Source organism: Drosophila sechellia, chromosome 2R, assembly GCF_004382195.2.
Source record: "Drosophila sechellia strain sech25 chromosome 2R, ASM438219v1, whole genome shotgun sequence".
NCBI lineage: Eukaryota > Metazoa > Arthropoda > Insecta > Diptera > Drosophilidae > Drosophila > Drosophila sechellia.
This window is the reverse complement of record NC_045950.1, coordinates 15,328,365-15,352,753: the sequence shown is the minus strand read 5'-3', so window position 1 is coordinate 15,352,753 and position 24,389 is coordinate 15,328,365. Positions and strand designations below refer to the sequence as shown.

Here is a 24,389-nt window from a genome sequence, read left to right as displayed (position 1 = left end):
TGCAGAGAGAGAGCTCCGCAAAAATGGCGTGTGTGTAGAAAAAAGCTTCGACTGTACATAATATACTAGTACATAATACCACTGACTCACAAATTGAGCAAAAAAGCAAAGTTCCCAAACTAGCGAAATAAAAAAAATATATAAATTTGGGCCTCTGGAGGGGGGAAAGCTCTTTCTTTCGAGCATAGAATTATCATCGGCCCTTGGGCCCACGTAAGAATTTTGCAAATATATCAACACGGTAATGAGTCGAAAACAACAACCGACAAATAAAAAAATAACCCGCCAGTTGGTCGCTTGTTTATCTGTGAAGCGCTTTTCAGGCTCACTCTTGATTATTACACAATTTTTGTTTACAGCAAAATGCGGCGCAAATTTTTGTATTCTATATTGGTGTGTGTGTGTGCGTGTATGGTTTTGGTTCTCGAGTTGAGTTTGTTGTTTACCACGAAAACAAATTCGGTGGGCCAGGGTCAAAAAGCGGCTACGTGAAAATGCGGAAGGACGGATCGCTCAATGACAATTACAGCGAAAAGCCTTGCTAACCAATGAGCGCAGAATTGTTGCTCTATTAAAAGTTTAGAACAATTTATATTTGAGTAAATGCGAAAAAACAAATTAATATGTAGTAAGAATCTTATAAATGAGCTATAAAGTTTTGTATCTCTCAGATAGAAAGGTGGTAGAAGTATCTGTTGGATATAAATGGACAAGAGGTATTCTAAATTGTGGAAAACAAGAAACCTCATTCGAAGCCCTTTAAATATTTTACCCCAGACGTGAAAGCAACAAGTTGCGTCAACAGAACCACAGCCCAAACCCAAATCCCACTCACATAGATACGTTTACACACACACGCTGGTGCGAAAGCACGCCAGAATTGAGTAACAATAACAACATTCCCGCCGTCCCTAAACTTGAACTTGAATTTCGCAGCGAAAACAAAAATTCAAGAGCAAAATGCCGGCAAAAAACAAGAAAAAGCGTAAAAAACAACGCAAAAACTAGTTGCGAACAATAACAATTTCGCGTAAACAGTCAGATGCTCTCGCTCCCTCGCTCTTTGGAGCCGATGGGGTCCGAAGTGGAGCCGAGGGCCTTCGGTTGCCGCTCGGCAAATTGTGCAAGCTTTCGATTCGCTTTTGCGACTCGCGAATTCCCCCGAAATTCGCAAGCCGACCAATCAGAGAGCATTTTTGCACACAACAAAACGAGCAAAACAAAAGCTTTTCGCCAAATGTGTGTGCGCTGCTATGTTGCGAGTATTGGTGAGCGGGCTTTTGCGTATTTTTGGCACATCGCATATCGCCATTTTCGCGCAAAAAGTCAAAAGCTGTCTTGGCGTCGTGTTTTGTCGCTTTGAGGTGATTTAAAGAATCGCCAGACACGTGGTTCTTAGTTGGGGAATAGAACACGAGTGCGTGGAGCTTGCTGGGCGAAAGAATCTCACCAGGAGAATTCACCAGCCACGCAGAAGAGCTTTCTGGAACGATCGAGAGATATAAGACTTGTTGTTGTCTTGGCAATGACGGTGAAGATCTAGAAACATTACATACATACTTACACTTTTTTGATAAATTCTTAAAACTTACCTTTATTAATCGATCCATTATTGTCAACTTTTTAAAATATATAAATGCTTACATGTTACTTTTTCTGAGATATGAATTAGTGATATTCTCGTGTTTTAATTTAATATTAAGTACGTAATAAGATCGCTTAACCATTGTTACTATCACCTTGAATAAATTTAACATAGTTAACGAAAGTCTAGTGAGATTAGCATTATAACATTCTGCAAAAGAAAGCTTTTATAAATTGTTTATTCATTAAGCTTTGCACAATAATAGGGCAGGAGAGATTTCTTATAACAGAAGCTGTTACTACAATTTTAGCAATAAACAAATTCTGATGAACTAGCTTCTCTTAGGTATATAAGCTTTTCTAAATAAAGTATCTTGTCAGCTTTACTGACATTAGAATTTTGCGAAGCAAAGCTTTTCGAAAAGTTTGCACTTTATAGAGGTTTGTCTGATCTAACGATCTAGTAAAGATATGAACCCGCTCTGCGCATAAAGAATTACGTATATAAGCTGGCAGAGAAAGGGATTCCCATGGAATTGCAGAGCCAATTTAGTCCTTTGTTCGACACTATCATTAGCCCTCAGGTCCTTTCTCCCCATTTGATGCAACCTGCTTAACACACGATCAGCTGCGATTGCAACTGCGATCCTGACTTGCAACATGTTCCCTTTTTCACCGATTTTCCTTTTTACTCCGTCCGTGTGACTTTATCGTGTGATTCTACGGCTGCGCCCCTTATTATTCTCTCGATTGAATCAAAAAGTTAACTTTTCCCAGGGATTTTCAGGCATTCGAGGATTTCATCCCGCATTTGTGCGTGTGCGAGCATCCTGTTGCATGTGGATGCAACTGTGGCAGTGGCCCCCGCCTCTTCTTGCAACAGGAGCAGCAATCGATTTGGGCATTCGCTTTGGTTTGTCCTTCGCCCGTGGTGCATAGTCCTTCGTCTATAGGATCGGGATATTCCCAGCTCTTTGTGCGCTGCTGCTGCCATAATTTCTCGTCATTCTTCTGGTGGCTCTTTGTTGGGTTATTGAACTATTGCTTCCCTTTGGGTGCACAGGTGATAATTTTTCGGGAATTTACTGCACCATCACTTGTCGCAGCAGTTTTGGGGCCAATGGAAAATGGGTATACAGCCATATAATCGCATTAATCGCATGTTCGGCCAATATTAGTCTAACCCTTCTCGGGCTTCTATTTTCCGGATCCGTAGATGCTGTTTCCTCGAGTTTGTCCAAGAATTTCTCACACATTTCACGTACTCGGGAGTGCAACTATGTCAACAATTGCACGGCAGGTATCCGCATCTCGAGGCCCAAAGACAGGCGCAAATTATTTTGACAAGTGGCCGAGAAATTGTCCTCCATTGTCCAATGCCACCAACAATGACACGATTGTTGGTCTGCTGCTGGCTGAGGATGAGGCGAAGATCTCGGCTGCTGCAGTTGCTTTCTGAGTGACAGGCCATTATTATTATTATCTTGGGATCTTGGAGATTGCAGACCAAGTGTCTTCCCTGCTCACTCGCATTGGATAAATATTGCAGCCCATTAATTACAATCAAAGTGCCACAAGCACACTCGAGGGCAATACTATCGCTCAATGTCTAATGACAACGTGAGTCGATCAATTGCCAAACTGTTTAACCTCTTTGTGGCTTTATTTGCATTTATAACGAAGTCTGTGAAACATGTCAATTTGGTTTTTTAGTTCCTAAGTCTTTTACATTAATTTATTGGGGTAAGAAATTATTCTTTTGCCATTTAAATGTATTCAAAAGGAAATATTTCATATAACATTAACATGTTTAGGCTAATTTATAAATAAATATAATAATGATAATTTTTTTTAAAGATGGTTTCCAAGCCACAAACATTCTTATTGGCAGAAACTTGACTTTAATTGCCACTACTTGATGCCGTTTCTTAAACACGAACTAATTTAACCACCGAAGGTCATTATAGCCAATTTAAACTGTGCTCGCTGGTACAGTCGCCGCTCTATCTATTTTCGGTTTTTATTATTTTTTCGGCGCTGTGCGGCCGGAAATCGCCAGCAATTGCACGTCCCATGTGCGTGTCTTCCAAAAATATGTGTGTGTTTTCCACTTCTGTTTTTCCCGTTTTCCTGCATTTTCCGTCGCTTCTCGCCTGTGGAATAACAAATAATTAGCATTAACCACGCAATTGAGTCGCGGCGGCGCAATGTTGCATTTAATTTTCGGGAAAATGCGTTGCACATGTGCATGCGCGAAAGAGACGCGTGTAGGTGCAGCGAAAGAGAGGGAAACAACTGCAGCGGCAGTGCGATAAAGCATTTTCGGTAATGTCAACAAAAACGCCAAAGAAGAACGACAACAAAGTAAGCAAAAGAAAACCCTGCAATGGCGGGGGAGGGTGAAGAGGGGGGCGATAGTGAGGTCGCCATCTTGGCTTTCCTAGAAGAAGGGGAAATTGGTAAAAACACAAGATACTCGAACTTGTGGATGCCCAGATACACAGATACACGCATACTCGCGCATTTGTTGCATGCCTCGCGTGGTTTTTCTTCCACTTATCGACTTTTTGTTTTTCATTTTTGGGATCGGCGGCCCTACGCCAACAAAACTGAAGCCACATCACGATTTTGGCTACGATCGTGGCATTCGAAATTTAAATGCTGGCCACGCCGCCTCAGATTGCATAATTGCCACGACAGCACGGCGATCATCGAACCTTCAGGGTACTTCAATTGTTAAATGAGTATTTGGTTTTATAATAGGTAGTTATGCTACATTCGTCCAAAGTAATGCAGATAGTTACAAATTACTGATTTATATTCTGCCCACTACTACATTTTTAAGATACATTTTAAATATGTTTTCAAAAGTAAAGTACAAGCTACATGTCTTTCTGTGACCTTCAATATAAGGGCTCCTATTAATTTGCAAGGCATCGACCCCTATCAATTTTTCATCAGTTTCATCTGGGTATGCATGTATCTCATTACTGAGCGTGGCTAATTTGCCCGCAGAGGTCAAGAAGTCAGGACGATGGTCAGCTATGCGCCCTCTCGCTCTGCCACACGCTTGGCAGGATCGGGCAACAGCATTCAATACAATGCAAAAGGATCTGCAAACGAAAGTGAAACCAGGATCGATAGCCTCGAGCGATTCGAGTGACTGACACACGCTGTCCTTTCAGAAAACAAAGGCCTCGAAATGCGACAAATTCAAACAGTTTTTGTTTGGTTTTACGTTTTTTTTCTTCTTTCGCTTTTGTTTTTGGGTCTTTCGAATGCATGTTGCTTTGTTCGAGTCAAAGTTCCCAGATATCCTTTGTAATTGGATCCTTTCCCGAGGAGCAGAACAATCCCTGCGCGTGTGAAGCGCGACGAGTGCGCGTATATCTATTTTCATTTTCGCTGCATTTTCCTGTTTTCTCGTATCTTGAGCGTTGTTTATGTCGCATAAAAAACCGAAAACGAATCCGAGGGATACGTTTCCCATCCCCAAAACACCCGCACTTTCCAGGGGTCGCTGGAAATGGCGTACGGCGTGTAATTTATGCCAAATATGATAGCAGCGAATGTTTGTCCTCGTTGTTTACAGACATCACGTTTTCCCTGTCTACATCTCCAGTTTCTCCGCGTGTTTCCACATGAAAAGTGACAGTTGCAGATCCGAGTGCGATAAGAAAAGTCTGGATGGTCCCCAATGTCTTAAATTTTCACATTTCCCGGCTGAAGATCGTGCACTAAAAGAAAATGAACCAAAGGCAAATAGTAGTTTCTAATCGATCAGTAGGCTACCTAGAAATACTCAAAATTATTTATGTTATAATTGTATATTCTTAATAATAAAATGAAAAAAACATCTGCTAAAATAAATCATATTCATATAATGTTATTGCCTTGACTGTGTTTTATTTTGATTAATACACATATTTTATAAGCGCAAATGTATCAGTGAGAAAATTCAAAAATGTAAGTTAAATTAATCTGGTTTACATTTAATCATATTTCCTGAACAACAACAAAATCGATATAAAAACCATCCTTGGATTATTTGCTTAAAATGGAAAGTCGCCTGAGACTTAAATGGATTTTCCTGCTCAACAAGCTCTCAAAAAAAGAAAATATTCCCAATTCGTGTGGGGGAAAATGTCCTATTGCCAAGGCAGTTTATCTCGGGTGGAAAATGGCCACCCTCGTGAAAACCGCAATGCGAAAAGCCAAAGTAGAGCAGGAAAATATTGCAGGAAATGTGGAAGCTCCTGTCGCATTTTTAACGCTTTTTAGCATAAACAACATCGGGCCGGGAATCGCAGAAGGGCCATCTGGGTGGTTGGTGATATGAACTTATATATGTATATACTTATATAATATAGTAAGGTTTCCCGTCTGGACGACGTCTGCTGCAGCTTTGGCTTTATTTTCCGGTTTTTTTTTCTAACTTCGTTCGTTTGTGTACGCTCATTTCATTTTCAACCCCTGGCTGATTGCTACAAAAAATTTGCATGCGGCCCTTTGTCGCGTTTTGTTGTTGCTGCAAAATTGCCAGATACAAGACACTCGCACACGCACAATCCACTTTTAATAATGCACACTAAGTGTGTGTGCGTGAGTGTGTGTGTGAGTGCGTGTGAGTGCGTGTGTTGGTGCGCCGCGGAGGGAGGGTGTTTTGGGGTGTTTTCGATAAGTACTTTACGAGAGACAACCCTCGTTTTGCGGATTTTTTTATGATCCGCCTTTGGTAGTCCAGTGGCAACATCAAAGTTCATATCCTGCTTCCGGAGGGGGGAAAGCGGAAAATGTTCCCTGTGCCTCCGGTGGTTGCTCCTGGCAAATGGGAGTGGAAATCATTGGCATTGGCTGCCCCTGCAATTTTTGCAAACATGAAAATGACTCTTCGATTGGGTTTTTGGCGAATCGCAGTGGCGATTTTGCAAGTTTTCCTGCACTTTAGGGGTTGCGAGCGGGGTGGTGGTGGTTTAGTCAAAAGAGGAGGTTTTTAGCTAGCGAATCATGTGCGAAAATTCTGCAAAACAAAGTATGGAATTAGTAAAGAGTGTGACATATAAATTTTTAATTTTATTAAATCTTATATACATTTAATTTTTATGCCTGTACGAGCTTTAAGACGAATAAGTATTTATTCTATAAAAAAGAATTTTCTAAAAAGCTATCATTCAAAATTATCCTAAAATAAAGGGCAAATAAAATTAAATACATTCAAGTAGGATTACATCCATATTTCACATAAATCAAGTCTTTCGCAAAAAGGATATTTCTAACCCTTCCATAAGGAAGTCCATCAAATTCTTATTCTCCTAAGTCAAGGAAGTTCGGTGTAGAATTTGCATAATAATCGGGACGAAAACAGGGATCGCCCGAATATGCAAATAACCAAATCAATCGAGGGCCAAATTAAAATCGATCAAAATTGATTTGTTGCCCGGTGTGCAGAAACCCAAACACCGCACCCCGAATGCCAGATCACCCAGGACCGCGATGCCTCCAAGACCAGGACATTGCCGAAGGAGTTGTGCGAGGAGCGTGAGAAAGTCTCCTTTTTGCACGAGTGATTTACATAATTTTTGGGCAAGTAAATTGCATGCACATCTCGCGTGTGGACCTTATGCAAATGAGCTGCGACGCTATTGCCATAGTGCCGTCCCTCTTCAACCCCCTGCTGCCAGCGCGCAGGACGCAGGACGAAGGACTCGGGCCGGGCCGCAGGACTCAGGTGTGCGAGCGTGTCGGCATGCTGTGAACGAGGCGCCGTCCACTGTGCCCGTAATTAACCCCTGTCTCTGTGGCATTTCCCTTTTTCCAACCCATTTTCACTTTCGTTTGCATCCGAGTCCTTTTGGCAGTTTCGCAATGCGAGTTTCCTTATGCAAATGAGAGTGCATCCTCGCCCTTCCCTTATATTCGCCAAGTGAAAATCTTATGCAAATTTCCCTGGCTGTGGAAAACTCCTTCCGCCGCGAGATACAGGATCTGCGTGATCTCCGCTCTAATTTGACTGCTGGGTGTCAGGTACAGCGAGCATCGTTATCCTTTTTTGGCTGCGATCGTGAGAAAGTTCGGAAATTTGCATAATTTTTCGTGAAAATTCTGCTGGTCTACGTGATCGTTGCAAAGACAGCAGAGATTGGAGATGCTAAATCACTGATCTCTGATCGCAATTTTCCAATCTTTTGGGAAATAATGAGTTCATTAATTACAAGGGCATTAATTGTTTTTGTTTCCTGCCCAACCATATATGTATATACACATAAATGTGTAATATGGGTGTGTACAGTTTTATTATCTTATTTTTGGTATATTTGTACCCAAACCCCCTTTTTTACAAATATGGTTATTATGGTAATTATAAAATGCAAACGTAGAAGTCTTATGAGGATTAGGCTGTTCTCATCTGTCCTCCGGGTACAAGGGGTACCTCTTCAACGTCGGAGGAATCGTCGGAATCGGAGCCGTTGCTCGAAGGTGAACTGGATCGGGAGCCCGGCCTTGAGCCGGAGCCAGCGCTGGAGCTGGAGCCGGAGCTAGAGCTAGATCTAGAACTAGATCTAGAGCGAGAGCTGGAGCTAGAGCTGGACCTGGACCTGGACCTGGACCTAGAAGCTCTGCCGGACTTGGTTTCCATTTCCGACTCGCTGCTGCTGCTGCTGCTGAGTTCGACGACGAAGGGCAAATTGGGGGATATAACGGGTTGCTGCGGAGGATTATTATTCCTTGGAATAGTCCCCATTGGAGTGCCACCAGCAGGCTGCGGTTTCATCGGAGGTGGGACATCCTCATCGCTGGTATCGCTCAGATTGTGACTCTCAACAACACCCGCTCCCAATTGTGGAGCCATTACATTGGCCTGTGGCGGCTTCAATTTGGCAGATAGCGGAGCAATTGCTCTCTTGCGCACCACGTTGTTGGAATTGATGGTTTTATTCCTGCAATTGATCAAGGGACCACATCGGCGTCGGTTTTTGTTGAGCATCCGTGTAATGTTCACCAGCTGGGACTGTAGAGCGCGCTGTAGTCCTTCCTTTTCTGAAGGCTGCATGTCCTTGAGCTTGAGCTTGCTATGGGCCCTCGACGCCTTGGTGACGGCACTTTTCATCAGGACCATAGTTTCTGTGGCGAAAGCCTTGACATCGAAGCTCAGATCTCCGCAGTTCTCCGAGGAAAATCCTTCGATTTGTTGGACCATGTGAATTATCTCCTTCATGGCGTTTGTCGGAAGTTTGGCAAATAATTTCTGTGTGGCACAGCGCTCCGCGTCAGTGACAGGCGTTGAGGTATCGATGGCTTCATCATCTGAGGATTCAATGCTAACTGCCATGAGGTTGTCTATTTCATTCCCGTTCAACAACTCTATAGCTGGCTTAAATTCGCCTTGGACCAAATCCGTTTCCGGTTTGGGGATCAATTTCTGTCGTTTGCTATATGATGGCTTTGAAGAATTACGTTGACCTGCCTCCATTTTGTTTATCATCTTTTTTAAGGTGTCACAGAAAGTCTCCACCAAATTCTTGGCCCTCAGAGGTTCCCCGGAACCATGCTCTTGGACGCACTGCATCAAGCGATTTTCGGCTAACTTGGCGGCAGCCAGTAGTTCATTTAGATCTGCAGCATTCAAAGCAGAATCCAGCGAAGAGCCGAGCATTCCATTCATGGAAGTACACCACACCGCCGGCTTATTAAAGACTCCTTCGTAGAGGATTTTAGCCGGTTCGAGGTACTTTCTAAAGCAGGTGTCCACATGAAAGCAAAAATCATGGACGGAGTTGAAGTACTGCCGATCCACTCTCTTTTGCAACGAATCCCACTTGTTATTGAAGAAATTGCGCGTCATGGCATCCGTCTGATTGGTATAGCTCTGCAACTTCTTCAATATCTCCCGGCACTTGAGTTCCGTCTGCGCGGCACTAGGAGCATTGGTTCTAGGCCTGCCCACCGCACTGGGATCCCTGTTGCAGGGCACCTCTGGACCAGACGGCAAACCTCGGAGTTTCTTTTGAAAGAACTTCTCCAGCATCTGGCCCTTGCGGTGAACGACATCGCCCGGTCGATTGAATAGAAAGCAATTGCTAATAATTAGCTTGAAATCGGCAATCGCATCATTGACAGATTTATAGTAGTTGTTCTGCACTCTTTTCAGTATGGTACCGATATCCATGGGGTGATTGATAACCGTGTAGTATGTGGGCACCTTCAAAGCATCAGTGTCCACGGGCTCCAAGAAGTCCAACGCATACTTCTTCTTGCGAGCCTCGTCGAGAAAATGCTTCTTGAAGTAATGCAACTTATTGGTATAACAACCCGCCTTTCCGAAATGCGGTATATACTCGGGTTGGACACGATTTGGAAGTTTTAGTTTTACGGAAAGCGGTTTGGAGTTTGCCTGGCAATAGAATGACTTGTAAAAATTTCCGCAGTGACTAGCTTACGAACTCACCATTCTACGGATTTTTTTTTATGTAATTTAGTATACGTTTGGGGTTATTTATTCACTGGTTGTTCAAATGTTTCGATTTTTTAAAACTTGTCTCTTTCAATTTTACAAAAATATAAACTCGAATTTGACTACAAATCGGGAAACACTTTTGCTGTTCGTCCGTCCACTTACATGAACAAATTTTTGTGAAGGAAAAAATATATCACCGCTCAGTTGACAAGTAAAGTAATCGCACAGCCTACTGCCATTTAGTTATTACTATCGAGAGTTTTAGTCAGGGATACAAGACATTGCATTTAAATAGGCTGCAACCCTTAGGATTTGGCAAAAGTAAAAGTCACTATTAGAACATTCGTTTATTTTAAAATCCAGCCTATTCTTAAACCCTCCATAAGCAGCAGTGCACCAATTATAGGCTGGTTGATCAGAAGCCGTATCATTAGTAGACACCGAAACTAAAGCAAACAATGACACATCAAAGGGAATGGAGGCAAACATCCAACCACCCATACCACCCGACTGGCCCCCTCCACTGAATATTTATAATATTTTGCACCACTTCACAGGCTTTCAGGTTTTTCTACCCCACCTTCCAGTTGGAAAATGTGGCAAAACTGCTTTTTGCAATTTACATCAACATTTTTATCACCCCACCACCCACCGGCACATCCACCACCGACAACCTTCAAGGAGTACAGCAACATCAACACGCTTTTCCTATTTGCATACATATGTAAGTGTGTCCCATAAATACAGATATACGGCCACGCCCCTCACCGCCGCCCACCTCGACAGCCTCCTGCGTCTTTTTGCGCACTTAATTACACACGCATACGCTTCATTCCACTTTGCGGTGCTGCTTTAGCATTCGAGCCTCCCAACCAGCCAAACCACCCACCCAACCAGCCACCCACTGGAGGACAGGACTTCGCTTCCATCTGCGAACCACCGCGGTGGGACAGGCCCACTTCGAAAATAGACAAGGGGCACACTTCGGAGGAAAAATCGTACAAAATGGAGGTCATCACTGTAATCCCAATCGATAATGCAAATTAACAAGGAGCAAGCCAACCTATGAACTTAAATATGGAGGATTAGTTATTAGTGAAAAATTAAACATATATATAGAATATACATAGAAGTTTTTATTCTTAGCCCTTAATTGTAAATTGTATATTGTGTAAATAATTTAAATAAAGTATCGGAATACAGCAAAGGATATTTTCCAGTTCATGGGTCTTACTATATTTTTATATAATATTCGTAACTAATTCTGTTGCACCGTGTTCGCAGTACAGTCCTGCGATTATCGTCCCATATCCTTGACTAAGGACTTTTCGTGCTGCAAATTTGTTGCTCTTTAGGCAGTGGCACTCACAGAAAGGACCACTCACGGAATCGCTGGAGACGCAGGATGCCCGGCTATCGCAGGTTCTACCTGCCCTGGCCAAGGTGTCAATATTGCGTTATCATCCCGGGACGCTGAGTCCCAGCTCCGATCCCCGACCCCTGACCCCTGAGCCCTCTCACCCCGACAAACGTCCACGTCCTTGGCCATTCTTTCGTTAATTTTATCTCTGACGGCGATTAATGCGAATAAATTTTATAGACGAAAATGTGCACTCGCATGTCCCGTCGCCGAGTTATCCTCTTTTGTGTGTGCGTGTTTTCCCTGGGACCTTTTCCCCCGCCCCCTTCGGCTGGCATTTTCCTTGGTTTTTCTCCGTTTTCCTCTTCGCCCCCCTGCCCTTGGCTAATGTTTTCTTACTGACTTTCTGTGGCCATTGTGCACCGGCCTGTGTTTTGGAGTATGTGACTTTTGCTGTTTGTCTTCGGCACCTGCAGACCTGCAGTTGTTAATTGTTCGATGCCCGGTGCTTACGCGATCTTGCAGCTCTCAGGATCCCGACGAATCCGATTCCGATCCCTCGGCGATTCACCATTCTCCCTTCTCCCTTCCCTTCCCTTCCCATTTTATATTTATTTTTTTAGCAATTGCCGCTGACTCAGCATCCGTGGAGAGCGTGGAAACTCGTAGTCTCAATGCCCCCCAACCAACCCTCAATTAGGATAGGGCTCGGCATGGAAACAGCAGGTCCAGGTCCAGGTCCAGGTACAGGCTGGCCAGAGCGGAGATACAAGATACAAGATGATACAAACAGGTTTTCCATTTTCTTAACCCTCGTCGTGGTCGCGACACTTGTCCCGCTCCCCGAATTCATCCGGCATTGTTTGCGATGTGTTAACCTTAAGCGATTTCTGACTTTTGTGGACCCTATTGTTGCGACCCTGACTTTTTTCCCTTGATTTCGATTTTGATATAAAAAAAAGAGTGTATATTCCCTGACAATGGAAATCCATTTCGGTGGGAACGCCGCGAATCCTGGCCAAAGGACAATGGCGATCGGCGATGGTAATCGCGGCGCTAAAGATGCAGGTTTTCTGGGATTCATTTGGTTTTCCCCTGCTTTCTTTTACGTCTGGGTGAGAAACGGCGCACCCACACACGCACTATTTATGGATTTCCGCTGGGAATGGGAACGGGAATGGCGGAAAAGCTATGCCCTCGCTCATTTTATTCGCGCCGCTCCCGAAAAACAGGCAAGCAAATGAAAGGGGGGAGTCAATGACCCGCCGGAAAAGTGGGAAAGTCGAACAACCAGAAGACGACGAAATGTTGCAATTGCAATTCACCAATTTAGCTCGCTGAGCCCGCATCTTGGTCAATAAAAGGGAATTGATTGAGAAATTGTGAAAATAAATTGGAAATGCAAACGGGTGGGGGAAAGTGTGCCGCGCGTAGAATGGTGAAAGTCTAACAATTAAATGGCAAACAAATTTCCGCTAATTATTCGATATTAATTATGATCCATCGGCGGATGAGGGTCAGCGGTGGACAACTCCTTGCGACTCCTTGCCGGGAAAAGGGTTGGTTACCTTTTCGAAGGGCCATGCTGGTCCTATCAGATCACCCATGAATATTAATCAGCGAGGTTTTCGGTTATGGCGGTTTGCATTTAGCCGTTTTCCCAGGCATTGCGAGAAAAAATAACACAAGTTTAAAATCACCATTATGTTTGGTCGTCTTTTAAACCTTTATTTTGCAATCTTATAGAATTCTAACTTGGATATTTAAAAGGTATTTAATAATATTTAATTTAAGCTCTTTAAACAGACATCCACATTAAGTTGTACAATCTTGTTTCACTAAACTTTACAGGAAACGGCTTCTAATCATTTTGAAAACCATTTAATAAAATTTAAATAATTGAGTGTACAAATTTGTATCTGTGCGCCATATGCATTGGTGTGTAAATCTGTCAAGCGTTTCTTTTGGTAGCCCACGGAAAATGCCTCAAGAGTCATTGACTTTGAGGCACCAGAAAACGCATCTGCATTCGGTGCAATGGCCGATGACGCTGACGGCCCAAAACGCCAATCGACCAAGACGCTGCCCCGCCCCCTTCTTTTCAACCAATTAAGCCATGAGAAGCTGCCCCAAACTGCAATCAAAGAAGGCTGGAGGAAAGCAAAAACCCTAAAAATGAAACATTTTTCTCAAAGCCCGTGTCCGAGTCCGAAAAACGCATTACGCGATGAGGAAAATCGGGTTTAGAGCTGTTAGCCAGACTACCTGTGCAGGTTTTTGGCCCCACTACTACCACCACCACCACCAAGGGAACTGGCCGCAAAAAACCCACAGCAAACAACAAAAAACGATCATCACAGTTGGCCGAGAGTCGTGAAAATGGGTTTCTTGGCCCAGCAGCATCACATATCACATCGGCCAAAAGTCACTCCCGACCGACCAGATTTCATATCGCTGGGGTCGGGGATTACACACTTTGTGCATTTGCCGAGTGCGAGTATAACTATAAGTTTCAGGCATGACCTCGCCGCGATCCCAAGCCCCCCCAGCTCCTTCGATTGATTCCATACACTGCGAAGAACAATGTATGCTTTGCATTCAGCAAAAAAACCTGAAAAATTGAACCATACCTAAATAAACCCACATCGAAAGAGTTTCGAGCTGAAGTTCTTCAAGGATACTGTTTATAAAGCTCAACTTTTTAATATACAATATTTATCAGCAATATATTTTCTATCCTTATTAATGCATAAATTATTTTCAGTGCATTCTTGATTCTATATGGGTTGACAACTTGTAGGCGTGTTGAATCGCGGACGTAAGAAGACAGCGATTGAAAATGGAAATGGGACTGGGATTGGATTGGAATCGGGAAAAAAGGGAATAAAAGTCGGGATTGGGATGCACATTTAAAATGTGCACCGATCTGCAGCGGCTGATAAAGTAAGAGTCTGGCCCGAACCTGTTTTATGGCCAAAAAAACGATCGAAAAACGAATGAACAAAACGACAAAATGAAATGCATAAACGTAAATCTCCCAGCAGGTAGTCCCCGGATGGCCAAGATGGAGTTGGAGATGATATGGCATGGCATGGAATGGGATGGGATGGGATGGAGATCATTTGGCTGGACCCGAAACCGGTAACATTGCGCTTGATGATGACTTTTAGGTCTAGCCGGCGACAATAAATTTCTCAATTTTCCAATGCTCCAGATTGCTGCTCCTGATTGTCCTGTCTGCACATTTTACGCACTCCTTGAGCAGAACAACTGCGCACTTGCCAGGTGCATAAAATGGGGTGAATGGATAATCAGCCGCGCGGGGGAAGGGGAATATCAAGGGGATGGGGTTTAAGGTATGGGTTTCGATTTCTGCGTGGGTGATTTTCTTGATTTCCCAGGCCAAAGAAAGGGTTTGCCGATTGATTGATCTCCTGAGATGTATGCACTTGCGTGGAAAACCAAATATTTGCATCACTTTTCCTTGCTCACACATAAATCCGAGTTTAATCTGCGGTTGCGAGTGTGTGAAAATAGTTTTTTTTTTTTTGTTTTTCGCCAGCACCAGCAGAATGCTGATTTTCCAATTGAGTTTTCCGCTTTTTACTTGCCAATTGGCAGAGCTGCGGGTCAAAGGTTGCTTGCCGATCGACGAAAGGCCAGACAATTGCCAAAAGCGGGTGCTCATTGTGATTTTTTGTGCAGCGCTAGCGATAAGAAAATCACATCCCCTCCCAAGTAAATACATTTCAGTTTGGCTCCCCCTGGGCGCATGTGTATCTGTATCCGTACAAAAAGTACAAAATACACAACAAAGTGCACCCAAATAGTTATCGCAAACAAGCGGAGCCCGGAAAAATGCGTAGACAACACCGAAAAAGTTCATTGACTTTCGCGTACAGAAAACAACAACAGCACGCATCTTTTTAGTGCGTTTATTGCTGCACTGGGAGAAAAAACCAGTGACTTGGATGTATTCAGTAACAGTATGTGCACGGGTCTTGTAATTCCCGAACTTTGCAGAAATATCAAAGTAACAATTCTTTCCTAATAATAAACTGTTTTTACTTTATATGGATAATTATTTAAATTATCCGAAAACTAAAAGAAAATATAATAAAGAACGGTAATACTATGAACTAAGTATATAATTTATATTTTTAATTTTAAGATATATTTTCTTTGCACCATAAAGTTAATATTTAAGTTAATATTAAGCACCTTCATATTTTTTGAAGTGTTTTGATTCCGAACAGAAATAAATATGGCTGCCCCAACTCAGCGTGTGCACAAAAGAGCAAATTCCAAAGAGTGCACACACATAAAATTACATTAGAGTGAAAATGAGCGATAACAACGCCAACACAAACGCACAAACGGCTACAGATACAAGCACAGATACTGATACACGCACTAACACACGCGCAGCAGAGCGCCACCAGAACAGCAACTCCCCACCCCCTGATTCGCCCCCTTCCTCCTTCCCCCAGGCCCCAAAACCATCGAGCATTCGAGAAAACTGCACGGCCAACGCAGCCATATTTATAAAGAAGAAAAAAAGCCAGCATGCCATAAATATTCGTATTCGCCTTGACACGATCGTGTGAGTGAGACAGCCTGCACTCCCCATCTCATCGCAGTGCATTTAGTGTATAACACTCGACCGGTTTTCTGGGGGTTGGGGCAGTTCCCCTTCTTCGAAGCTTTGTGGGGATATACTGAAAAGATCGCTGGACTGCAGTTGATCTCATAAGTATGCTGCATTTTTTGGCACTGCACTCGCAGATGCTTTCGGCTGTCCAATTGTGTTGCATACTTTTTAGCTTACTTCTAAAAAACGTCAAATAAAAATTTTAGCGATTTTATAGCTATCTTATGTTTGCTCAGAATGCTTGTTTTTAAACAAAACTATGCATTTATACTTTTCAAATTGTTTTTGTTGATACATTCCGCAGAAAAATGTAAAAGTATAAAATATAGTCATAACATTTTTTTGTGCAAAATGACACACTTATAGTATGCTTAAGAATAATTAGCGCATTCCTTTGATTGTCAAGTGCCGTAAGTGGTTTTTCTAATTTTATGCCTGTTACAAAGTCAATGCAAAACAATAGCGTCTTCTGAGTAGACACACTTTGTTAGCATGATAAATGACATGTTTTGTAACTTTTTATTTTTGCAAATGGGGAATGAACCAAGTTCATGCTCAAACAGTAAATCGAAAAGCGACTGCCAAATAAGAATATTTATGTGAGCAATGTCACAGTTCGCAAATGGGCTTTGTATATATGTAAACTATTGGGAATGTACACAAATATTTAATGACTCTCTAATTTTAATGAACAAAAAATTCAATTACATAAATCGATTTATAATAAAAACAATTTGCTAAACTCAAAAAGTGAAAAAAAACTATAATATTTATTTATTGCGATTCAATTGAATTATATTAAATTTTTTGATATTAAATTATCAATAGCTGTTATATTTGATCACAAAAGCGAAGAACAGGTATTATATTTTTTCAGTCTCACAGTGTTGCTCAAATGAATACATATATCACCAATGAATCCTAACGTGATCCTTCCTGGAGTATTTTTAGCAGCTCTGTTCCTCATGATCAGTGTAAGTGTGAGAAATTTAATTTTTAAAGGGAAAGTAAATAATCTGTTTTCAGGAGGCACCCTATATCAAGCTGACAAATGTGGTTTGTGAATCAAAAAACAAATCCTGGGCTGTTTTTCATTATTGCCGGCTAAAGGCATACTCGCGTAACAAGACCAGCATGAATATAAATGCAACATTTCTGCATCCAACGAATAATGTATCCCTCAGATTAAAGATGGTGAAAAGATTAAGTGGCTATAAGCCATTTCTCTTCGATATCACAATCGACGCCTGCCGTTTTTTGCGAAAACGACATAATCCCGTTATAAAAATGTTTTATAGCTTTATAAAGGATTATTCTACACTAAATCATACATGTCCTTATGTGGTAAGTTAGGTTATTGCGAATTCGACATCAGACAATGTTAATAACTTTAATTTTCTTTTAGGGCTTGCAGGTGGTTAGCGATTATCACACCGCTGTTTTTCCAGTACCATTGCCTACAGGAGACTATGGAGTGTTACTAGATTTCATCTTCGATGCTAAGAAGCAGTTTCACGTGAATATTTATTTTACTTTTGTGGAGGATTTTTGACAACAAGTTTCTATAAAATTATTGTTCTTAAATGAACTTATTAAAACTAATAAATAGTTTTAGAAAGTCATAATTATATGATTTAGATATTTTGAAAATAAAATTCTTAAAAAAAAATCGGTAGTTAGTTCATACATAGCTACCAACTTTCGCAAATATGACCCTCAACGAAAATACAATTTCAATTTATTACCTACAAAAACAATCGATAGTTACGTGCTATTAGTTAACCGCACTTATGCCTGTCAACCATGCATCATTAAGTCATATTTCCCCAAGCTTTTGCAAACGCTTTTCTTAATATACAACTTCATTAGTATCTGCCTACATTTACTACTAATATATACTTTTGGTTTTTGACTGTTTATGTTTATTTATTTCTAAAATAGAGAAGTTAGCATATTCATTCGAATGAACGCAAAACTAGCCACCGAAATGATTGTTCTACATCAAATCAATTTTGTATAATTAAAAAGTTCATCAGATGTCGTGCTACCATCACTGAAATTGAATTTTAATAACCTCTTCAGTAGAAGACTGCCCACAATATATCGATCAGATCAAATCAGAAGACAGCAAAATTAATCAATCAAGCAAATCGATTATTTCAAAGCCAGTCATTTCTTGTTTAAAACATGACTTTTTTTGTATGTGATTTCAATGTTTTTAAGCATTACTATATTAAGTTTCTATTTTAAATAATAATAATAATACCTAAAAACGCTGAATTGTTTTGCACAGATAGTGCTACCTAACATATCAATTTTGTGTAATTACGGATGTAATCATATTTATGAAAAGTATATCTTAATTATGTATTTAACTACCAACGTAGTTCGTAGTTTATATCACAGTCTTAAATTGGTTTTTGTGTTTGTCGGACATGTTGTCCAAAGTGATCATTCTGGGAGTTTTTGGGGCTGGAGTTTTTTTGCTTTGCAGCGTAAGATTGCTCGATATTATTTTAAAAAAAATGTAGAAAGTATACCACTTCTTTAGGATTCGACTTCGGTTAAAATGACAAATGTTGTTTGTGAATCATGTGACAAATCGTGGACTGTTTTCCATTACTGTCGCTTGAAGGCCTATTCCAGGAACAAGACTAGTTTGAACATAAATGCAACCTTTTTGCAGCCAGTCAATAGCTTAACCGCCAGATTCAAGATGCTGAAGAGGGCCAATGGTTACAAGCCTTTTCTTTTCGATGTCACCTTCGATGTCTGCCAATTTTTGCGAAAACCAAATAACCCCGTCATTAAAATAATTTATAATATGATAAAGGTAGCATCCAACATCAACCATTCTTGCCCGTATGTGGTAAGGAATTTAAACTAAATAATGTACAATTCTATATCCTTTTTGTTTGATTTACAGGGTCTGCAGGTACTTAGCGATTTTCATCGCATTTCGTTACCCCTTCCATTTCCCGGAGGGGATTATTTAGCATGCCTAGATTTTATATATAATGGTAAAACGCAGTTCTACGTAAATGTATATGTACATATGACAGAGGACATATAAATGGAAGCTTATGGACTAATGATAGCTATTTATGTTTTACTGACTTATTAACTGGCAATGAGGAGTGAAAATAAAATAGTTCGATTTAATTACTACAAGGCATTTCAACATAAAAAACTGTCTTTATTTGGATGATAGACTTATAATTCGTATAAATTGTACATTCACGTGTTTCTGTCGAGATCCGACATTTATAAATATCATAAAGTATTCATATTTTTGTTTAAAGATCTAACAAATATCTGTTTGACAAGTTCACAGTTCCTCCTTTTCCGGCGCTGTCTTGGTGACCTTGTGAACCCTGAAGACTTCCAGGATGTTCAGTTTCCTCAGCAGCTCCTCCTTCTTGGCCTCGGTGACCTTGCCGGCCTTGAGGCGCAGGAGTCGCTTGGTCTCCTCCTCCAGGAAATCGTAGCCCACCTCGTGGATCTTCCGCATGTAGATCAGATAGGCCCTGGCGTTCTGCTGCTGCTCGGGATCGGTCAGCTGCTCCTGCTTGGCCTTCAGCTCCTCGATGAGCTTCAGTTGCTCTGCATCGGGGATATTGGCATAGTTCTTGAGCACTTCGTTGAACTCCTTGATGCAGCCATCACGACCGATGTATAGAGGTGTGTTGGCACTGACAAAGGCCTTCAGATTGTCCAGCGTTACATCGACGTGGCTAGGAAGCTGGACATACTCATCAGCGTTGCCCTTGAACAGGAAGATACTCGGGAAGTTCTTGTCGTCGACTTTGTAGCGGTCGCCCAGGGCCTGGAAATTGGGATTACAAAGTTGAAATAATAAATAAATCGAGTTCAAAGTGCACTTAAATATTTTTTAAATTGTACACAGTTTTTAGAGGGGTCTCCAAGCTTAAGGCTGCAATACAGGATTCCAAATGAACAGAGCAGAAACAACCCTTTTTCCAATCATTACTACATATCTAAGTCCTAGGTAATCCTTGGTAAAAAAAACTTACCTTGTTCTCCAGTTCTCCATAGTCCTTGACACCCACGGTGGCTATCAGCAGATCTTTAGTTGCCTTGTGGGCAGATTTGGAGAAGGCGGTAAAGGCCTCATGCTTTTCCCCATACGGATATGCGATATCGAATTTCACTATGGAATAGGGAAATCGCTCCACCGTTTTCTGGAAACTCAGCTCATCCAGATCCACGCAGCCCGTGCAGGTGACGGCCCAGGTGGTGGGTATCGAGTGGCAAGCGACCAGGAGCAGAGTCACCAAAATATGCATCATCTTCGTGGCAAAAACCAGAGACTTCTGAACTTGACACTACTCTTGCCGTTCGTCAGCGCAAACTGGCTAAAAACGAGCGCGAGAAGAGCGGTGAAGTTGTATTCGAGTTCGAGTTCTGGGCCAGTTTTCGCTTCGCTCAGCTGAAATTGTTTGGCTGCTTTGGCCAACTCACTCGGTTCTGGACTCTCTGGAAGTCTGAAATGCTATGAAATGCTCTGAAGTTCTCGTCTCCACAATTACTCGATCGAGTTGAATGACACGTCAGTGAAAAGAAGCCGCTCTCTCACTCAAAACCGGCTATTTCGTTGACCAACTCTTGTGTGTTAGTTCAGCTGTTTTGGCTGTGGGTCTATTGTAACACTCGTAGGGAGATTTATTATATAATGCCTGGTACTTAATGCGGGTGCCTTGTTTTTGACTGTCGCTTTTAAACGTAAAAATAATTGTCATCACAATAGCAGGAGAATGAGCATTGATGCCAAGCTGATAGAAAACGTATTTCGGCCAAAAACGATCAGTTGGCCAATAGAGCGTGCCACATTAAACCAGGGCAATTAGCCATGTTCACAAAACTGACAGTGCAACCGAAGTCTACAGGAAGTGGTAATTTGCAACTGTACATGAGTGTTTTCGGGTCTTTCGAATTGTGGATACCCTTTAAAGGTATATAAATAAATTTCCTTTTAATCACAAGATTTCTTATTTATAAGTTTTAGTAACTTAACTTTACAAAGCATCTGTAGATACAGTGAATTGACATAATAGCTGATCGACTCGTTAGTAGTTTGCTAAGGAAAATGGAAACACCTGCCAGTGGATGGAAAAACGGGGTTAGTTTGCCATAATTTTCATTAGCCTGGAATTGAAATTTTCCCGACACCAGATCCCACCCCCAATTCCGTGCTCCTTCCCCTTTGTCCTGGTTAATGGACATTTTCGGCAATTGTCAATTAATAATTCATGTATGCGGCACACATGTTGGTCACCTCAAACCCAAAAGACCTCCGATGGCCAAATGCCCCGCCCCCTTTGGCGGCCAAAATAGTTGGTTTAGTTTTTCCATTTGCGGTTTCGTTTGTCCACTCTACGGAAAATTGAACATCACGGCACGCAATTCGGGAAGGAGGTACGGAAAAGCGTTGCGAGCTTCACACGATCGATATGGCCGACCGGTAAATTATCTTTTCTGATGGATGGGCGTGTGTCTTTTGTGTGTGGGGGTGGTGGTAAATGGGTGTATGGGTGGTTGGGCGTTAGATTGGTGCGTCAGGTGCAAGGAAAATCCAAACGGCAATGCGCAATTTCCGAAGGAATTAACTGGCGATGCGGGGCCGGAGGTAATGCCTGATGGAGATCCAGTAATGGGGCCTGACATGCGTGTGTCAATCGCACAAAGGCCCGAAATTACCGGATTGGATGGATGGTTGGGTGGTGCTCTATTTGTAATGCTGACCTCTTTGCTGGCCGCGCAAAAAAATGGAGTCCAAGTTCGGTGTGTATTCGGTTCATGGCGCACTTGTGTTTGCACTCCATTTATTATGCAAAGGACAAGCAATTTGCTAAGTACACCCCAGTCGAAAGGCCTTCAAAACAACATGGAAACTTGGCGGGCATACTCCAACATCATAGTTTTCAATTAGTTGCCGTGACGGGCATTTTATATTGAACACTTTGCCACTGGACGTCAAGTAAATCCTTCTTCGGTTTTAAAAATAAAAATCTAGATTATATTTAGACAAATTATGGGAATTACCCAGCGAAGAACCTTCAAGAGTCCTCCAACTCGGGATACCCCACATGCGGCATTAATAATATAAATGCTGCTACTTTTGCGTTAGTTTGAGTGCAGCGGCACTAATAACGAAACGACACCCCTTTGGCCCACTGAGGGGTTGGCCCTGACCAATCGACATTAAAGTGATAAGCGCGCAAATTTCGGGACCTGGAACGGCTGCAATCTTGGCGCGGAAATCAAACGATTGCGGCATTGTTTTTTATAGACCACATCTATTGGGTTTTGGAGCGACGGCCAAAAGACAAAGCTAATCGCCTCCAGCAGAGCAGGTGCTCCATTTGGATACCGTGTAGGGAGATCTGTAAGGGGTATATTTGGCCATGTGATAGTAATTACACCAATTATAGTCCTTCTTATTGTAAGTTATGGTACATTTTAATTTTAAGCATTACATTATATATGTATGTTTTTTATAGGATTAAATATATAAGCAGAACTCTTTTCAAAATTTATTAAAATATTTTATAGACTCCTATGAAAGTTTTTCTCTTTTTCAGATTTAAGTGTCCTTGCGAGTAATTTCCCAAACTCATTTTCCGCAGGGTATCTATTAACAATCCCGCTTTCAGGACAACCTTTATTTTTTGGCAGCCCCACAGTCTAATTATGTGGCAGTACATTGAAGGCGGGCCATGAATTTTTCATGGCCCACGTATGCCAAGACATGCAATGTTGGAGCCAACTGGCCAACTGACAATTTGGATAGAAAATAGATGGAGTTTGTTGAGGGGGAGGGGATGGGGCTGCGAGTTCCCAACTTGCGTAAGAACCCACGCGATTTCGAATCATGGAAATTCCCCGGTCTCGTTTATTGTAAACTTTTCATTTGGGATCCAGGCACTTGTGAAGTTGAAGCTCATCAAATTTTTATGCCATGGCATAATTCCATAAATGGGCCATGGAATGACCCACCTGAAAAAAGGCCATATGTTCCACCCCCCAAAAACGAAAACATGGAAAAATAACTTCGACAATAATTCGCATGCCCAAATCGAAACTGCCAAAGTCGAATGCCCCGGCTAAATGGTCAATAGGCTGTGCTCATCATAATTGGTATTTATTGAAAATGCCTTTTGGTTAACCCACACATCGACTGTTCATAACCATAACCCTTGCTTTCGATAGAGAGGGTTAAGGGTTATGGGTTAAGGGTGGACAGACGTAGGCCTGGATATCGTGTTTATAGCTTTTCATTTGCATTTATTGCCATTTCGATACGTGTGTGGCTATCAGGCCTGGCAATTCGAGGCGTTTAGCGCAAATTTCTTTTCAATATTTGTGCACCCAATAAACCGAATTGGTCAGTTAGCCGGGTGCTTTTATTCGCTGCCGTCTTCCAATTTGATTGCAAATTTCTTTTTTTTCGACTTTTATGCCAACTGCGTGCTGGGAATTTGAGAGCAAATCGTTAGTGGCTGAAAAGCGCTTAAATGGTCAATGATTTTCCACGAAGCGGGTATGAGATGCCTTGGCTAATTAATCACTCGAGTGCATTATTATGTGTTCTGCGCTAATTACGCTTTTTCAATATTTATCCAAGAAACCGCGGTCCAAATCAAACAAAATTCGTTTGCCTTCATTCAACATATTTCAGTGACAATGGGCCTAATGGTAATTTCTTGAGCGATTGACTGGTTTGCCTTATCGTGGGGAAAATTCCATTAGCATACGGCCTATTAATTAGCCAAAAATGAATGTGTCTTAAGTGGTGCGAGTTGGTTCTATTGGTCATTTTGGGTGCTTAATTGGGTCGCCAAGGAGGAACTGTACTTTTTTCTTGGCTAATACGTTCCACCAACCACTTAAATTATTATATTATGCTACGATCTTCAATGAACTAATATTTCATCTAAGATAAATGTATCGCTTTTCAACATTTTCTTAGCTAGACCAGCAGATATTTCGTTTTCCCTTAAATCTCAGGATATGTTTACTCGAATAAGGATCATTCTGCTCTTGCTCTAGTGCATCCATTCGCTGACCATTTCCCTCAGGATTTTCCTCAGGGGAAACTCATGTATAACAGTTGTGGCGGGAAATTCGAATGGCGCATGCGTGGTTCCCGCTCCGAGCAAAAGGACTTCCAATGCAATGCCACATTGCAGCCACTCTATCCGGGGTTAGGGCATTTGTTTACAAACAAATGCAGAACGGCCAAAGGTAAAGGGGTAAACTGCACTTACACAGAGCGACCGCCCATGCGAATATTCCCAATAATCACCTCAACTTGTTGC

The 24,389-nt window shown here is 41.8% G+C and overlaps 4 protein-coding genes across 6 annotated transcripts; 2 read left to right on the top strand and 2 right to left on the bottom strand.

Moving 5' to 3' along the window:
* Positions 1–7,855: 7,855 nt before the first annotated feature.
* On the bottom strand, positions 7,856–10,220 carry LOC6609906 (bromodomain-containing protein bet-1). Its single transcript, XM_002034520.2, has 2 exons — positions 10,031–10,220; positions 7,856–9,976 (listed from the first exon to the last, which is right to left on the bottom strand). The coding sequence occupies exons 1-2, from the start codon at positions 10,031–10,033 to the stop codon at positions 7,976–7,978; spliced, it is 2,004 nt and encodes a 667-aa protein (XP_002034556.1). The 5' UTR covers positions 10,034–10,220; the 3' UTR covers positions 7,856–7,975.
* Positions 10,221–16,964: 6,744 nt separating this feature from the next.
* On the top strand, positions 16,965–17,602 carry LOC6609905. Of its 2 annotated transcripts, none has more exons than XM_032716626.1 (3): positions 16,965–17,024; positions 17,077–17,394; positions 17,456–17,602. In XM_032716626.1, the coding sequence occupies exons 1-3, from the start codon at positions 16,965–16,967 to the stop codon at positions 17,600–17,602; spliced, it is 525 nt and encodes a 174-aa protein (XP_032572517.1). The 2 variants fall into 2 exon arrangements, with proteins under 2 accessions (XP_032572517.1, XP_032572518.1); XM_032716627.1 differs by having other exon boundaries at positions 16,965–17,030; positions 17,077–17,391.
* Positions 17,603–18,485: 883 nt separating this feature from the next.
* Positions 18,486–19,225, top strand: LOC6609904. 2 transcript variants are annotated; one of them, XM_002034518.2, is made up of 3 exons: positions 18,486–18,545; positions 18,602–18,916; positions 18,977–19,225. In XM_002034518.2, the coding sequence occupies exons 1-3, from the start codon at positions 18,486–18,488 to the stop codon at positions 19,121–19,123; spliced, it is 522 nt and encodes a 173-aa protein (XP_002034554.1). In that variant the 3' UTR covers positions 19,124–19,225. The 2 variants fall into 2 exon arrangements, with proteins under 2 accessions (XP_002034554.1, XP_032570140.1); XM_032714249.1 differs by having other exon boundaries at positions 18,602–18,919.
* On the bottom strand, positions 19,226–20,564 carry LOC6609903 (protein windbeutel). The gene is made up of 2 exons (XM_002034517.2): positions 20,085–20,564; positions 19,226–19,876 (listed from the first exon to the last, which is right to left on the bottom strand). The coding sequence occupies exons 1-2, from the start codon at positions 20,358–20,360 to the stop codon at positions 19,379–19,381; spliced, it is 774 nt and encodes a 257-aa protein (XP_002034553.1). The 5' UTR covers positions 20,361–20,564; the 3' UTR covers positions 19,226–19,378.
* Positions 20,565–24,389: the final 3,825 nt, after the last annotated feature.

Excerpts from the sequence above, each read along its gene's own strand:
- LOC6609905 (XM_032716627.1), top strand. The coding sequence starts at position 16,965 with ATGAATCCTAACGTGATCCTTCCTGGAGTATTTTTAGCAGCTCTGTTC. Across the intron at positions 17,031-17,076 it reads TCCTCATGATCAGTGTAAGT|GAGGCACCCTATATCAAGCT; the intron begins GTGAGAAATTTA and ends ATCTGTTTTCAG. Across the intron at positions 17,392-17,455 it reads TAAATCATACATGTCCTTAT|GGCTTGCAGGTGGTTAGCGA; the intron begins GTGGTAAGTTAG and ends ATTTTCTTTTAG.
- LOC6609904 (XM_032714249.1), top strand. The coding sequence starts at position 18,486 with ATGTTGTCCAAAGTGATCATTCTGGGAGTTTTTGGGGCTGGAGTTTTT. Across the intron at positions 18,546-18,601 it reads GAGTTTTTTTGCTTTGCAGC|GATTCGACTTCGGTTAAAAT; the intron begins GTAAGATTGCTC and ends CCACTTCTTTAG. Across the intron at positions 18,920-18,976 it reads ACCATTCTTGCCCGTATGTG|GGTCTGCAGGTACTTAGCGA; the intron begins GTAAGGAATTTA and ends TTTGATTTACAG.
- LOC6609903 (XM_002034517.2), bottom strand. The coding sequence starts at position 20,360 with ATGATGCATATTTTGGTGACTCTGCTCCTGGTCGCTTGCCACTCGATA. Across the intron at positions 19,877-20,084 it reads ATGGAGAACTGGAGAACAAG|GCCCTGGGCGACCGCTACAA; the intron begins GTAAGTTTTTTT and ends CCCAATTTCCAG.